The sequence below is a fragment of the Aphelocoma coerulescens genome, chromosome 14 (genome assembly GCF_041296385.1).
Source record: "Aphelocoma coerulescens isolate FSJ_1873_10779 chromosome 14, UR_Acoe_1.0, whole genome shotgun sequence".
Classification (NCBI taxonomy): Eukaryota; Metazoa; Chordata; class Aves; order Passeriformes; family Corvidae; genus Aphelocoma; species Aphelocoma coerulescens.
This window is the reverse complement of record NC_091028.1, coordinates 3,380,792-3,397,080: the sequence shown is the minus strand read 5'-3', so window position 1 is coordinate 3,397,080 and position 16,289 is coordinate 3,380,792. Positions and strand designations below refer to the sequence as shown.

The window sequence follows — 16,289 nt, the reverse complement described above, 5'->3', positions numbered from 1 at the left end:
TTGTGCACTGGTTAAGCTGAAATGTTGACTATTGATGCCGACCAGCGACAGCTAAAATAATCCCTCAGGATTTTTATTTTTCCCTCTGAAAACTTCCAGTTGTTTTGTTGCCATCCAGTCTAGAAAAGGCTGCATCACAATGTAGTGAAACTCTTTAACCGTTGTGACTCTCATCATTAAAGAAAATTAAGCCACCTAATGAACACTGTCATGTTCCCTGTACAGCAGCATGTGGGGAAGTTGTCCTGCTCCCAAGCCATGTCACTGCAGGCACAGCAGAGATGATGCTCCCAACACACTCTTCCTCCTCCTACATTACCTGCAGCCACTTGCCAGAGCTGTAATTAGCCTGGCTCATTTTCCGTTCCCTCATTTGTCTTCCTGCTAAAAAGCACTTTTCATTAATCATGGGTTTTGTTTTATTTTATTTTAATGGTATTTCATTTTGAATGCCTGGGTTACTGCATGAAATGAGGTTCTTCTGATGTAGGTTGGTGACGATTCTGCCTGCACCTGCATTTCCAGGGAGCCAGCAGGGCAGCCAGCATGATGGGAACAGGAATGAAAGCTGATGGTGGCCATCCTCACACGGGCTGGTGCTTGAGACTCGGGAGGTTTGCAAGCAAAACACCACAATAAACTGTGTTTCTCTTGCCAAATGGCACCTTGACTTCAAAAATCTGTGGATGAAACTGTTTGGTTTATGTTCTGGAGAAGCATCTAGGGAGAGGGATAGGTGCTAAGGACATTTGGCCTGTGCAAACATCTCATGTTGTGAGATGTGTCAGGACTGGCTCTTTTTCACAGCTGAGGGGTGCGGGGTTGGTAGAAGATGTGCCTGGAAGTTACATGGTAGTTGGGACAAACTAAATCCCTCCATTCATTTCTACCCACCTCTGTGGCATTGCATGGCCCTCCCAAGCAGTTACCTCTACTGAATCAGGGAAATGTGTAAAATGAAAAAGCTCCGAATTGCCAAGCTCCAGGCTGGCATTTGGTTTTGCATTCGTTGATTTTCCCCAAAGAACACAAGGTCACCAGGAGGTGGGTCTGTGTCCTTTCATAACTGGGCTCCACTCACCCACCTTCTCCTGGTCCCTTGGGTGGGAGTAGGGTGGTGGCAACGCTGAGAACAAAAATGCATTTCCTTTCTTTGCCTGGAGTCACACTTAGGCAGTGATGCTTTGCCATTTGGGGTGCTTAACAGAGACTGGTGCCTCTGACCCACTGACCCCTGTGTACCCAGGCTCATGGCAGAGCCGTGGATCCAACTCCTGGTCTGTCAGAACCAAGGATTGTGGCCACCACTGTCTCTTTCCTTTGCAGAGACCTCTGTCACCACCTCTTTCAGCACAGGCACAAAGCCAAGCGGTGCTGGTTCCCTTGGTTGTGACTGCCTGTGACATCCCTTCCTAACCTTGTCCAGCCTCCTCTGAGGAGGGGACTGGTTCTTCCCTCCAGTGACCCCAGTATCAAGCCCATAATTTCAGATTGAGCTAGAGATCGCCTTGGGAGCAGTGGGGCTTATAACCCCCTTGCTTTGATAAGCCATTTGAGCAGCTGTCACGCTCTCTTAAAAATATATACCTTGTTCCCTGACCAAGTTCTCCTTGGAGCAGATGCTCACTGAGCTCCCACTCCTCCTTCTCCCCCCTCTCTTAGCCTGCCCTGTGGTTTAATGTGTACATTACAGGCTCTTTATAGAAAGCAACCAACTATAAAAGGTACCAGGATGCAGTCCAAGTCCTTCTCCCTGCCCTCTGCCTTGGGCAGCAGTCGCAGGAGCCCTACCTCACTCTGCTCCCAGTGGATGCTGCGTAAGTCCTCCTAGCCCCCCATGCCAGAGCTTTTTTTGGTTCAGGGACCTGCATGAGCGTCATTCCCCACATGGGTCCCTCTTACTCTGGGCATGCAAACATGAAGGGGTTTCTTACTGGCCATGCTGTGTCAGCAAGACTTAAATGAACATAATGTGTCAGAGAAAGGCACTAAAGCAGGGCATATTGTTGTTTTATTCCGACAGAGATGGGATCCCACCGTACAGACTCCGAAAGCAGCATCGCAGAGAGATGCAAGAAAGTGCCAAAGCAAATGGACGTGTGCCACTACCTCACATTCCTGTAAGTAGCACTATCTCCTTCCCAGGGGTAAATATGCAAAATATGTGAGATCTCTAGCAGACAGTTGCTCTGCTTGTGCTCGAGTTTAATCCCCCTTAGTGCTGTATTCACTTGGGGATGCTTTAAGATGACATACATTGTGCTAAGAAAAGGCTTGGAGCCTTCTGCCAAACTCACCATCCAAGGCTGCCCAAAGCACAGGATTTTTCTTAACCATTCAGTCAGTAGCTGATTGTTTCTCCTGGATGAGAATGGAAGCACTGGCTGGCATTTATCTGCAAGCAGTTCCATGCCCTCAGGTGAGCTGGAGGTGTTTGTGGAAGGTGTAGGAGGCTGTTGGACATGGAGGCTGATGTAGCTCTCAGCCAAGGTCTGGGGAGAAGTGCAATGGTCCCCAGCAGTATTTCTGCACTGAGCAGCCACAAGAGCTGTAACCTGTTCTCAAGGACTCAGCAAAGCTCACCCAGGGACACGAGGCAGGAGAAAAAAAATGGTGCAGGAGTATTTCATTTATCTGGCACTGTCTCCTTGGTTGCTCCAGGTGATCAAACAGCCTTTGGAAGATGAGCACAACTGCTAGGGCTCTGCATCACCATCTGCAGCTCTGCTTATTATTGTTTTCTTTTTGTGAGAAGTTACAGGTGACATTTAATATCTAGTAGGGAATAAAGGTGCTTCTTTCTCCTTTGGACAGCTGGACTCCAGCACAAATCAAATAGGGAGAGAAAAAGCTTCCATCTGCTTTTTCCAGAAGTGCCTTCAAACTTGACGCAGCTGTTCCCATCCTGCCTGCTCAAAGCAGCACAATACCAGCAGAAATACACCCTTGTTTTAATCTGATTTAAAAGAAAAAAAACCCACACCAAAACCACCACTCTTTGTTTTGCCTTTTAAATTAGATTATTTTCCTTAGATTTAAGAGGGTCTCCTGTGCTTTGATCACTGGGTTGACAATAAAAGCCCTGGCTGCGGACGCTCATAGCCATCCTTGCTCAGTCACCTCTCTTTTCACACAGTTGCTTTCACAGTGTGGTTGCTGTTGAAAAGGCTGGCTGGGTGCCTTTTTATTTCACTTGATGCCATTTTTACTGTAAGCATGGCTTTGTTAGAGTTGAAGTTTGAAAGCTTGGCCTTTATTTTTTGTTGTTATTGTTGTTGCTGTTCCCCAACAGTGTGAACTACTGACTGAATATTCTCCAACTTCAAAGCTTGTCAGTAGCTTTACCTTTTGGATAAAAATAATAGTGGCTTTCTGTTGGATGGTGTGCACTAGCAATGCCTCGATGAACTGCAGGTTATAAACTCAAGAGTATGGAGCATTAAATATGTATAGTGAGCTGTACTTTAACGAACTTCCATCTGCCAAACATTTCTTTTGTTGAACTGAATAAGTGTCATTCCAGCAGCAGTTCCTTGCAGGCTAATTAGTTTTACTTAGCATTAAATTTTATCGACCTTTTTGGAAACCAGTTTGAAAAACGGGGTAAAAAACAAGGTTTAAATTGCCCACCTGCTGCTTATAAATTTTTATATTATCCTACTTACCTACACAGTCTTTTAGAATTACATATTCCTCCTAAACTACACACAGATGCTTCACAAGGATTTTTTTGTGAAACATCCACTGTTCCCATTCGGTTCTGCACTGTAATTTTAAGTCCCAGGGAAAAAGGCATCTTGACACATATTTGTATGGGAGTGGAGGACTGAGAAGTTGAGTTAGTTCTAGTCTTTCTCCAGGGAATAAAAGTTTAGTTCAGACACTCTGGCACCTCCTGCCAGCCAATTACTGACACAGAATTGGCATCGACTTCAGAGAGGCACTGCTCTGCCCTTGCTTATCAATCAGCCAAGAAAGGAGAAGGTAATTAGACAATGTGTTTTGACAACACCAGTGTGAAATGTTATAAAGTTACTCTTTAAAATTCAGCTCTAACTGCACACTCTTTGAATTAAACAGCTCAAATTAGCAAGGAGCCATGCAAATGTTTCTTGAAACGTTGCCTTCTGAAGCCAGTGCTTGGGCTATCCCGCAGCCCGTGGCTAAATCAGGCTGGACCTGGGGTTAGCTGCTTCCAAACGTGTGGCAGTGATGAAATCACAACCTTTGAGTGAAGGTCTTTATGGACTCCTATCTCTGACATAGCCAGAGTCCATGCTGATAGCGCCTGCAGAATGCACAGCATGTTTTCCTACTGATAATAGGGAACCTCCTACTTCCGAAAGTCATTTCAGAAGTCCTTTACAGACCTTCCCACTCCCTGACAAGTGAGTTATGGGGCTATTATGCAAAATTCTGAAAGGACTTATATTGCTTTTAATAGCAGCACTTGTAGTTAGGTCCAGAAGCTATAAACTGCAGTGATTATATGTTCAGAGGAGGCTGCCCGCTGGTCCCAGCAGCTGTGCTGCCTCCAAGTAGTGACAGCGTGTGCTGGCTATGTGGGACACCCTGCTCAGCAGCAGGACACGTTGTGTGGATGGCCCTGATCTGTATCTTCCACACTTAGCAGCTCACATCTTCCACACTTACCCAGTCACCAGTGCTCTTAAGTTTGGAAAAGTTGTGTTCTGTGAAGTGGCGCTCTGCCCAGGAATGCAGTGGGGGAGGATCTCCAGCAAGCAGTGAGACCTCTGGTTTGTGCCTCTGGCAGGAACGCATTACACAGAGAGTGAGTGTTGCTTTCATGTGGTTTTCCATCTCTCTCTTGGATTTGAGCAGAGTCTTGGAGCACTAAGGAAGGAAAGAGCAAGCAAGTTCCCAAAGCAAGGGAGAAAGCCCAGAGCATCCAGGGCTGTACCTGGCTCTGGCATTCATCCATTCCCAGGAGAGGATGGGAGATCCTCTTTTTCCACAGCAAATTCAGAAAAATCCAACCTCAAGCATTAGACCTGGTGCTTGGTTGGTTTGTTTAACTGCATAAAGAAGCCATTTTGTGATGTTCTTGCTGTAGCCTGAACATCGGGCAGGAGCTCTCCTTTCCTGCCCCACAATCAAGGATGCTGCAAGGTGGCTTCCGTGGTGTTCCTGAGTAGAACAGAAGGTTTCGAGTGACTGCTGTGCTGTGCTGTACAAGTGAGGAGTGCACAGGAGGAGCCTGGCCTCGTGTTGCCTGGATAACTGCAGCTAAATGAGCTTTCTGCTCCTGTGAGTTGGGAACCTGCTCGGAATTCCCATCGGCTGTTTTCTGCCATTTTCCTCAAATGCCGTGCTGCAGCGGGACTCCTTGCTAATCCCTGAATGCTGCTAAAGTGGATGCTGAAATCCAGCTATCCGTGAGCTCTGCCACAAGTGTTTCTGGTATGGAAATACAATTTATCTGTTAAAAATTTATGTCACAGAGGAATGCATTAATCTAAGAAACATGGATGTTCAGAAGTTCTTTTCTCTTGGCTTCTCTAGCCTGTCATCTTCCTTTCATTTCCAAGACTGACTTGTGATCTAACAACAGACCCTCAGGCATCATGGAGGCGTCAAATCTCTTGTAGAAGAGGGAGATTTATCAGCACAGAATTCTTTGGCCCAGTCACATCTGTCAGAAACAGTTCAGCCCAAACCACAGATCCCTGGAGCTGGTTAGGGAACCTCTACCCAGTGTAATGTTGAAAAACTTCCTGTTTCATCTCAGAGCAGTTGAGGCTGATGCTTCCCAAGGGGAACCTGCAAACTGCAGTGAGTTCTTCCCTTTCAGCCTTTTCACATTTCAGATGCCAGTGTGTTCTGATGTGTAGCTTGGTCCTTAAGCCTCTGTTTCTCAGGGAAGGTGAAATCCATTAAAACCCAAGAGCTGTATCTGCCTCATGGAGCAAAATCCATGGAATTCCTGCTCCATCAGCTCCAAGAAAAAAAGGGGAAAACGTGAGAGCAGCTGCCTAGTAGAACAGCTGGAGAGCTTGTGTATGTCACATGTTTTAGCAGGCTGCTTCATTACAAAGGTACCAGAGCTTCAGACACTTCATGTGTCAAGGACAATGTTCTAGTATAGGTACCCCAATAAATCCTTCTTCAGAGCTGTCACAATGAAAGATTGCTCCGTTTAGACCAGTTCAAGCAATTTCTGTTTTTTCCAATCCACCTGGAATTCAGTCTCCCATTTGTTGTCCTCTGCAGCCTCTCCAACTCAGCATGGTTTGGTTCTGGACAGACCTATCTAACTAGTGCCATTAAATAAAAGTAGATAGGTAATTAAATAAAACATTCAATAAAACAGCTGTAGATAAACAGGTCTTTAAAATGAGGCACTTCCTCTCTGAATTGTTGATGTAGAATGTCCAGAGACCTCATTCTGGTCCAGATTGAAGGGCTGGATCCTCAAAAACCAGCCAGCTCTTGGGGAGTGCTGCACCTTTTACTTGGATCAAAAGCTCTTCTGATTTCAGAACAATAAGCAGCTTATTTACAGCTCCCTTGGCAGGACTCTGTATGCCCATGGGAAGCTGGGGGCTGGTTCAAAATCCTGAAGCCCTGAAGGATCCTGCTCCGGGCACAGGCTCAACCAGGCTGGTCTTTGATGGAGCGTATTTCCCCCGTCTCCCTTCTGAAGTCAGGCCCATCATTTGATAAAGGCTTCAAACACTTTGTTGTCTTAAGCCTTTTGAACCAGGTCAGTGCAATCCATGTTTGCTGTCTAGGGAGACAGAGAGAGCCCTCAGCAGTTATCTGTATTGTTTCAGCACAGGGAATTTGCATTCATTATTCTGCAATACTGTTAGTTTTGGGGAAGTCTGTGTAGATCATCATTGAGCTAGGAATAAAGTCAGAGCTATGGTGATGTTCAGAGCATCATCCTGCTCACCAGCTCTCTGAGTTACCCTTACAGGAACCCACCAGCACAGCAAAGGGCATGTGCAGCTGGTATCCATGGGGTGAAGTGGGGTTTATTTCAGTGGCACTGATCTCCGATGCTCAGGGAGACCTTTGAGGAGGGAGCTGCATCTCGCACCCTCAAACAGGCTGCTGAGGCCCTCTGCAAGCTGTTGTGTTGAGTGGGAAGCTCCAAGGACAGGGCAGTGGGTTTTGCAGATGCAACAGTTTTTCAAAGAGAGAGGGAAACAAGTTCATCCTAAAGATTCTTGGGTTCAAGTATTGTCCTTTCTGTAGTTGAGCTTCAGTCACCTCCAGACTTTGAGAGATCATGGATAAACTTGCTGAGGTATTAGTTGTAAAAGACCCACAATCGTCTTAAATTTTGAGTTCCCTGAATACAGCAATGATTCCAAATATCTTCAGATCCTCGCCATTGCTTGGCCTGCAGGGAACCACCTCATTGTGACAGGACTTGGACACTCAAGTTAGCAAACTTCAGCCCTTGCACCCACTGCTGCCACAGGCTCAGGAGAGACTTTGGTTTGGGATGCTGCCTTGCATCAAAGGCTAGGAAAACAAAGGGTAATTCTTTCCCAGTTGTGCTTTTCTGTGGTAGCTGCACCGAGGAGACCCAAGACCGTAAGTACTGAGCTCCCAGCTGCCTCTTATTAGGCTCATTAAGTGTCTAACGGAGCAGGGCTTGGTGCTGCCATCTATAAACAACCGCAGGGAGAGTTGGCATCCTGAGGTGGCAGGAGGAAGGAAACACATCACCCAGCAGGTTGGGACTTGTCAGGCAAGGGAGAGAATTCCCTCCTTGGGAATTGCTGGTGTGGCCTCACAAGTAAGGATGGTGATGGTCACGGGGTTGGGGTTTCTGAAGGAAGCAGGATCCCTTAGCCAGAAGTGCTCCCCTGGGCTATGCAGGGGAACAGGGAGACATCCTGAGAAGCTCCTCAGGGAGTAACAGAGCAGGAACCAGCTCTGCCACATCTTCCCCTGTCCTGGAGCACATCTGGAGCCCATTTCTGGACTACACAAAGATGAAACATGCCCCTTCGGCCGCTCTGCCAGTATTTCAAGACTGAACATCATTTTTGTTAATGAAAATCTTTTCTGCAGTTTATCTTCTTATGATACAGGCTACTGGTTTGCAGGGCTGGAGGTCCTGTTGGCACTAAAGACATTGTCATCCCTCACACACGTTGTGCCCTCTCCATTGGCTGCAAGGATGACGGGAACGGTTGGTTGGGGCTGTTCCCAGCTCAGATGGGTCACTGGGATTGAGATTTGCTGGCAGGCTCAGGAAGACCCATCCCTCTTGGCAAACAAAACAAGCAATGCTTTAACTGGGACCTCTGCAACCCGGCTGGGGTGTCCTGAAAGAGTCTTCAGCTTCTCAGTGCCATCAGTGGGTTCTTACTGCCTCTGGTTTTCTTCCCTGCCTTCTGGCTGGCAGAGACAGAAAAGCCAATGCGATTTGCATACTTTTGTCAGGTTTTGAGGCAAAGCAGCATTTTAGTGTTCTGCTTTGATCTTCTGTCTGGCCTGGGATAAATTCGGGTGGTCTCTCATCCTCCTTTAAAGTTTTCAAGCTCGATGTCTGCTTCTGCTGCTGCATTTGTTCTTTTGCTATGAATTATCTCACGTCTTCACATTTAATTTTATCTCTGGTCCTATAGAGTGTATATTTCTCTCATGTTAGTATTGAAATATTGGAATGAAGAGTTTTATGCTGTTGAATTTTCCAACTATTTTTCCTCCAAATTAAATTTTTATCTCTGCTGTGTCATTTTACTTTTTCTACTATTTAAAAAAATAATACAGAAAGGATAAAAATGAGGGGGAAAATACAGCAGCTGATAGCTTCATACTTCACTACACAAACTTCTTATCCTAGAACCCAGGAATTTAGGGACAAAGTAACAGCATAAGGAATCAAGAATGTCCTTGAACTGCCATAAATATTTATTTATTCACCCAGAGCAGGCAGAAAAATGGCACCTCTGTGCTTGTAAGAGTGCTGTATTGATAAAGCAAGCAGGGAATCTGACAGCTCTGAAGAGCTGAGATGCAGTCCTGTAGGATCTTCCACCAAGAGAGGATGCTTTGTGGGAATTGGGACCTTTGTGGCTGTGGGCTAGATTTGCAGAGACTGACTGGCATACACTGATCCTCCTGGGATAAGCTGAGTAAGTGTGCACCAGAGTCCTCCCTTCTACCAAACTGAAAGCATAACTGCTATAAACAGGGGGGTTGAGAGGTTGAAAGGTCTGTACATCATTTTGCCACCCTTTGAGATCAGGATATGCCTGTTGACCATGTGTCCATTGGGAGAGAAGCACACACTTCCATCCCTGAGTGGAATTTGGTGCCGAAAGAGCTTTTTGAAACCTTTCCCTTAGATGGGGTGGTGTGTGGAGCTGGTGCCAGCTGAGGAACTTGTGGAGGTGGTGGCTCAGCTTCCAGCCCCCAGGTCTTGGGCTGGACCTGAGTGCCTGCCCTCCTGTCCTCCCCCAGCTCCCACCGGAATGACTGGCATTTCCAGTTATCAAAGGCTCCCAAAGAAACGTGGGGTTTTAATGCATCCTTTGCTAAGCTGTGCTGTGTTCTCCCTGCAGCGTACCTACCGAATGCCAAAGGATATCCACGTGGAACCAGAGAAGTTTGCTGCAGAGCTGATCAACCGTTTGGAGGAAGTACAGAAGGAACGTGAAGCAGAGGAGAAGTTAGAGGAGCGCCTTAAACGCGTTCGAGCGGTCAGTGACATTCCTACCTCCTCTGCCAGCCTGGGACTCTGCTTACCCTGTACCACAGGGAGCTTCCAGCTGCTGTGGAAGCAACTGGGGTGGCCAGTTCCATGCTCCACTGCCGTGGTCATCACTGGCACAGGGCTCCTGGAGGCTACTTGAACCGCCAGAGCTTCCACGATGCTGTTCCCCCATCCATGCAGGGCTCTGTGAGCTCCTATGCTTCCTTCCTGTGGAAGATACCAGCCATGGCACAGCAGTGCCCACTTCTGCCATCACTCAGGGGCTGTGGATGCTCTGCATCACCTTCTTTGGCACCCTGGCTCTCCTGATTTTGTAAGCAATCCCTAGGGACTGTGTAAGAGGGGTTCACCTTCCCATAGGAGGTTTTGTGTGATCCCTATTTCCCCCACAAATGGTAACCAGATGACAGGTGATGTTGTGCTTGGGGGTGTTTGTGTCTGCCATCAGGCCATTTCTACCACAACCAAAAGGGTTCTGCCCATCAGTGCCTAGCACACCCTAGAAATTTTGGAAGTGGTCAGGTGTGGCATTGAAAAACCCTCTCCTGGGCAGATGAACACACTGACTCCACTGGGATACCTAGCCAGTGGCACTGAGTGCTGTGAGCCATGGTACTGCTGGGGCCCCTCAGAGCCTGAGGATTTGTTAGATGAACCGTGGGAGATGTGCAAGGCCTTTAGCTCCACAACAAGCTCCAAGAGGGAGAGAGTGAGATCCTGTCCATCTGCTATTACCTGTGTGAGACCCCTGTTCAGCAGTATTCACACCATAGCTTTTCTTCTGAGACACTGCATCTCATAGGTACCTGCACATCTTGTGGTAGGGATAGAGGAGAGATCCCAGAGGACACCATGGTGTTACTGAACATCACTAGGTCAGTGTAGCTACAGTCCTGTGTGCCAAAGTTTTGGGGTTCTGCACTATTAGCTGCTGTGGCCTTCAGGCGAAGGCTCTGGGCTCCGTAACCTGCAGCCCTCCCTTAAAGCAGAGGTGTTGGTGCCTGGCTCAGCTGGCTCTGTGCTTTCAGGGTAGTTGAGCTTCTGGGGCTCCAGGAAAGAACCTTCAGCCCCAATGGAGTATTTTAAAATGCTCATCTAGTAGCTCCCTAAACAGGAAAAAACTGTAGGTTGTAGTATTGGCTTTAAACTGCATCTGCATTTCAAATACAGAGAACTGAGGAAGGCAGAAAGATCTGCAAGGCCCCCTCCAGCTCCAGGTGTTTTCCAGCAAACTCCCTACACCTCTGCATCCAGCCAGAAAAGGCCAGCCAGGTGCTGTTTTGGGATTAGATTCCTGTTCTTCTGGAATTGCACTGTTTTCCTGTTTGGTGACAATTGCTTTCTAGACAAAGACAGTGTAATCAGCAGCATCTTCTGCTAACACAGTCCTAGAACACTTTTCTTCCTCCTCCTCCTATGGCTCCATTGCAGCCCCCACCTGGACCAAATTACATTATCCCAGCCCTCTGCCTCCTTGAAGAAGCTGCCAGTAGCAATACCATAAAATCAGCAAATACCTGCGTGCCAGAGAATATATTTAAGTCTGTTTAAACACATTTTTGTGTGACTTAATCTATTTTTAAGCCCAGGACTCCCACTAATGCTGTATATTAAACCTCTTTGCTGTCTCCAGAATGTATTTCATTGACTGGCTGGCATCTGGCATTAGCCATTCAGGAAAATCTCAGAGTAAGCAATTGTAGCTTTTTTAGGTCAGCACTTAAGGTGCAGGAGCTGCTGGTATCAGCAAGAGGGAGAACTGGAATCCTGATAGATCACAGGGCTTTCTTCTGTGACCTGAACACCAGGACTGCAGGGTAACCCCTTCCCAGGTCTGCATGGCTCCCTGCACAGCTGCACAGGGTAAATCAGGAGTGTTAGTCACACTGGGCAATTACCAGCCTAACAGAGAAGCTGGAAATATTTTGCAAAAGCTAGGGGAAAAGAATTTTTCTCCCCCATACTGAGCAGCCTGCAGGTTCCCTTTCAAAGCCACATCATGCAGTAACATCGAGAGGTGGCATCTGATTTGAAACCAAATGCCTTTTACTGAAAAGACTGTCAGGTTTCCGCTTTACAAAAAAGCAATTGCTGAGTTTATTAATTATTCTGAGAAACGCGGCAGAGGATTAGAGGATGTGCATGTTCCCTTATTAGTTTTTGAGACACTTCAGCCTCATGTCCGCCCATGGAATCTGCAGTATCACGTCACAGAGATCAGTATTGGATCATACAGATCACTCTGTCTGAACTGAGCAAATGGAAAATAAACTGGGGAGAGGCAAAGTCACCACTGAGATTCTCACTGTTTGAATGTGAAACATTGCCTGACTAGAGAGGGAAATCATTTGCATGACGATCGAAGAGGCACTCGTGCTTAGCAGAGCTGTTCTCCCTTCCCAACCAGCAGCAGCCTGATGGGTGGGACTGGAGGAAGGCAGAGGATGAGGTTTGCAGCAAGGTATCGCCTGCCTGTGTCTCATCAGTGCAGCTCTCAGCTCCTAATTCAAAGGGAAGGGCACCCCCAGCCTTGCTGGAGAGTAAAAATAGCTCAGCAGACAGTCAGCAAAGTTGGAGCTGCATCTCTGGGTGCTGCTGCCTGTGGGAGCTGGTGGAAGAGCTTTCTGACAATATTATGTCAACAAAGCACCATCTAGTGGTGATGGCACCGGGGCTCCCTGCCCGCCCAGAGTGTCACCTGCCTGCCCAGAGCACTGCCTGGCTGTGCCAGCATCACTGCCTGGCTGTGCCCAGCTCCCTGCCAAACTTTCCCCAGCTCCTTTCCAGGCCTTGCCCAGCTCACTGCCAAGCTATGCCCAGATCTCCACCAGGCTCATTTCCAGGCCTTGCCCAGCTCACCACAGCGAGGTCCCAAAACACGGCTCCAGAGCCCACACCACGTATGTTGTTTTTTTCACTGCAGCCTGAGCACAGTGAAAAGATTCAGCAGAATTGGTTCCTGCAACCTTGACTCAAACCTTTGCCCTGCTCAAAGAGAGACAACAGCTTGGGATAAGCACCCCAAATCCTTCATTCACTGCTGTTGTCTCACTGTTGGGGTGTTCCTACCTGATGTGAGGCTCAGGCCAGTACTGGGGGTGGTAAGGCAGGTCCCCATGGACCCACCCCAGCAGCAACTGCTCCTGCTTGGGGTCCAGATCTGCTCAGTGACACAGATGAGCTGAGCCAACATGAACTGAGAGAGCCTTTTCTCTCCTTAGCCTATCCTGATCTCGGTCTTGAAGCAAAAGTCCACATTACCTGCAAAATGGGGTTCTAGGCAGACGGAGGATTTCCCAAATCCCAGGCACCCATTTGGGTGGACCCCCCTGGGTTCTCACTCTCATGCCACTCTGTTTAGATGTGACAGCACTGCCAGAGCTCTGGGCTGAGCAGGAAGTACAGGCTGCCATTCCTCAGGGATCTGTGCCAGGGTCAGATCCTGCCCTGCACATCAGCTGCTGTTTAAACCTGTGAGATACCAGCTCCAAAAGCATCCCAAGTGCTGAGGGTATCACTGGGTATCACAAAATGCTAATAAATGCTCTCCTCAGTGGCAGGGACGTAGTCAGCATATCCCTCACTGTTCCTTGTCCCTGAGCTCGGTGCCCAGGGCTGGTGGCTGGTGAGCTGTGGCGTGTGGCTGTAGATGAAAGGTGCCTCTGAAGCTCTTCAAAGTGATATGTTAGAAAGTGCTGTGTCCCCTCCAGACATCACCATCATGTCACACCCCTAGGGTTACAGCACCCACGCCTGTGGCACTTTGAAAGCCTGGCATTGTCCGTGCTTCAGGCCTGAACCCCAAGGTGTGACACTGGGAAGAACTCTGTTATTTGCTTCCTTGCTGTGTGGTTGGCAGCTGAAACTTTGAAGCTGGTTAGCAAGTGATGGATGATGGCATCTGACAGGCAAAGCTAATGGAAGGCAGTGTTTTCCAGTAGATACATGTATCTGGCAGGGCAGAGATACCCTGTGCTGCAACTGATTTCTTTACTGTGCCAAAGGAGGAAAAGAGTGGTATTAAAGGACTCACTGGAATCCTGCTTATGTAATTAAAACAAATAGGAATCCTGACTTCCAATAAAGAAACTTCATAAATATCTGAGTTTATGTTGGAGCGTAAAGTAGTTCGTCAGCATCAAAACTGTGGCTGTCAGCATGGAGGAGTTTAATTCTTCCTGGCAAGGACTTAAGAGTCACTAACAGCGTGTCCTAGACCAGTGTGAACTGCAAGAACAAGCTGTTAGTTCCAATCCCTTTCTTTATCTGCACAAAGTGTTTCACTCCAGCCTTAGCATGCCCAGGAGAAATCAATGTTTGATTTCCAAAACCATTCATGCAGCTGTCGACCTTCACTTGCTCCCTTGTGTTACAAGCCTTCTCTTGGCTTTGCCTTGTGAAATAGTCATTTGGGTGAGAAACCCTCCTGGTCTCACCTGACTCAGAACTGATTTGCTGCACATCCTGTAGCTCTGGGCTTTATCTGATGGGCTTTGAAGCAGCACCTTACCAAAGGCACGTAGGAAGCTGAAGGTACACTGTGGTAAGTTATGTTTCTGCTGCTGGTTGTTGCAGAGCCACCTTCAAGGTACTTGGAGTAAGGCTCTGCCTGCTCTAGTTGAGTCATTAGGCTTGTCAGCTGTGTTTGTAAGCCTGGTTGTGATGTGTGGGCTGCTTGGCAGAGCTCCTTGGGTGGTGTGTGCTAATGGTGGCTCAAAAAGCAGATACAGAGACCTGAACTGCTCTGCTCAGTGGCACCCAGACTGCACAGGCTTGGCTTGAGCATTAGGAATTTCCCATCAGTCTGAGACAGGTCTCTAGAGGGGTGGTGGATCTCCATCATCTTAAAGGTTTTCAAGATCTGACTGGACTGAACCAGGCCTGACCTAAGGATTAGCAGCAGTCCTGCTGCAAGCAGAAGGTGGGACTAGGGACCCCCTCCACCACTCCGCTGTCATTCTCTGATTGTCCCTGTGTTTCTTGCAGGAAGAAGAAGGTGAGGATGCAGATATCTCTTCTGGTCCATCGGTCATGAGCCACAAGATGCCTTCTGCCCAAGCCTTCCATCACTTTGCTCCTCGTTATGCTGAGATGGGCTGTGCTGGGATGCAGATGAGAGATGCCCACGAAGAAAACCCCGAAAGCATCCTGGATGAGCACGTGCAGCGTGTGATGAAAACTCCAGGCTGCCAATCTCCAGGACCCGGCCGTCACTCTCCTAAGCCACGGTCCCCAGAAAGTGGCCACTTAGGAAAGCTGCCAGGGACACTAGGAACAATTCCTCCAGGGCATGGCAAGCACACAACAAAATCAGGAATGAAACTGGATGCAGCTAACTTATACCACCATAAACATGTCTACCACCACATCCATCACCACAGCATGATGAAACCAAAAGAGCAAATTGAGGCTGAGGCCACACAGCGAGTGCAGAACAGCTTTGCTTGGAATGTAGATTCACATAACTATGCAACAAAGTCACGAAACTACAGTGAAAACTTGGGCATGGCCCCTGTGCCCATGGACTCTTTAGGCTACAGGTGAGTCAAGGAACACCCAATGGGATTCCCAAAGCCGTGGCTTCTCTAGGAAGCTCTTCCATAAACAGGCTGTAGCATGTCAGGGAAACAGTGGTTGAACCTTTTCCTTGAGAATTTATGCTGGCACGTGGTTTGAGGGCTCTTCCCCTTCAGAAATGGATATGGCCTGATAACCCTTATAGAGGCCTTTTTGTCTCTGTGATCTAGTGCTGAAAGACACCCTCTAACCAGGATTTTTATTGGTCTTGGTTAAAAAGGTTTTCTGCTCCTTAAAGCAGTGGAGATGCTTAGAAATTGCAGGTGCTGGTCTACTTCTCCATGCACCAGGAGTTGGGTGTTGGGGCTGTGTCTCAAGGTCTGGGTAATAGAAACAGGTCTCTTAAGGTATTTATGAGAGGACAAAAACCCCCCACCTTATTTGTTGCAAGGCTGAACCCACTCACCAGAAGTGCTCCTTTCTCTTCCTAACAAAGCAATGGACACTGCTGCCCCTGCAGCCAGTCCCAAGGGGATGTTCTCCAGGGTGGGGCACCCTCTGCCCAGAAAAGCCATTTTGCTGCATTACAGGCTGTTGTCCATCTTTCCTTGGCCATTTGAATTCCTCCATCCCTTCCATGCTGTAGGGAGGGGGGGCAGCTCCTTTTTCTGTGGCGAGTTTTGCTGATCCTGTTACTGGGTGACTGCAAAGGCAGGAGTGCAGCTCGGGGCTGACCACGGTGAGGGATGGGGATGGAGCAGCCACAGGGGAAAGCTGTGCTCACCCTGAGTGTGTCTGGCTCCCCAGGGCTGAGGCTTCGGGGTGTTGATTTGCAGTGTACCAGGGGTGGGACAGTTAGTGAAGGCAGGTTGGCTGCGTCTGCAGCAGGCAGGATCAGCTTTCTGGGGTGGCAGGAGGGAGGCAGAGTGCAGAGGCAGACAAAGCAAACTGCTCTTCAGGAGGGAGGCACTTAAATCCACCATGTTTCTATGGGGAAAGGGTTTTGCTTCAACAGAGATGAGCATGGCCATGCTGTGCCAACCCAAAGCCCCATCTAGACCCAAGACTTCCT

The 16,289-nt window shown here is 48.1% G+C and overlaps 1 protein-coding gene across 2 annotated transcripts in view; it reads left to right on the top strand.

Annotated features, from left to right (window-relative positions):
• The window catches only part of AXIN1 (axin 1), a 70,594-nt gene that overhangs the window by 45,248 nt on the left and 9,057 nt on the right, over positions 1-16,289 (top strand). For both annotated transcript variants that reach the window (XM_069029687.1, XM_069029686.1), the window contains exons 4-6: positions 2,024-2,120; positions 9,549-9,686; positions 14,687-15,240. In XM_069029687.1, the coding sequence (XP_068885788.1) occupies positions 2,024-2,120; positions 9,549-9,686; positions 14,687-15,240 (789 nt within the window). The remainder of the gene's footprint in view (positions 1-2,023; positions 2,121-9,548; positions 9,687-14,686; positions 15,241-16,289) is intronic.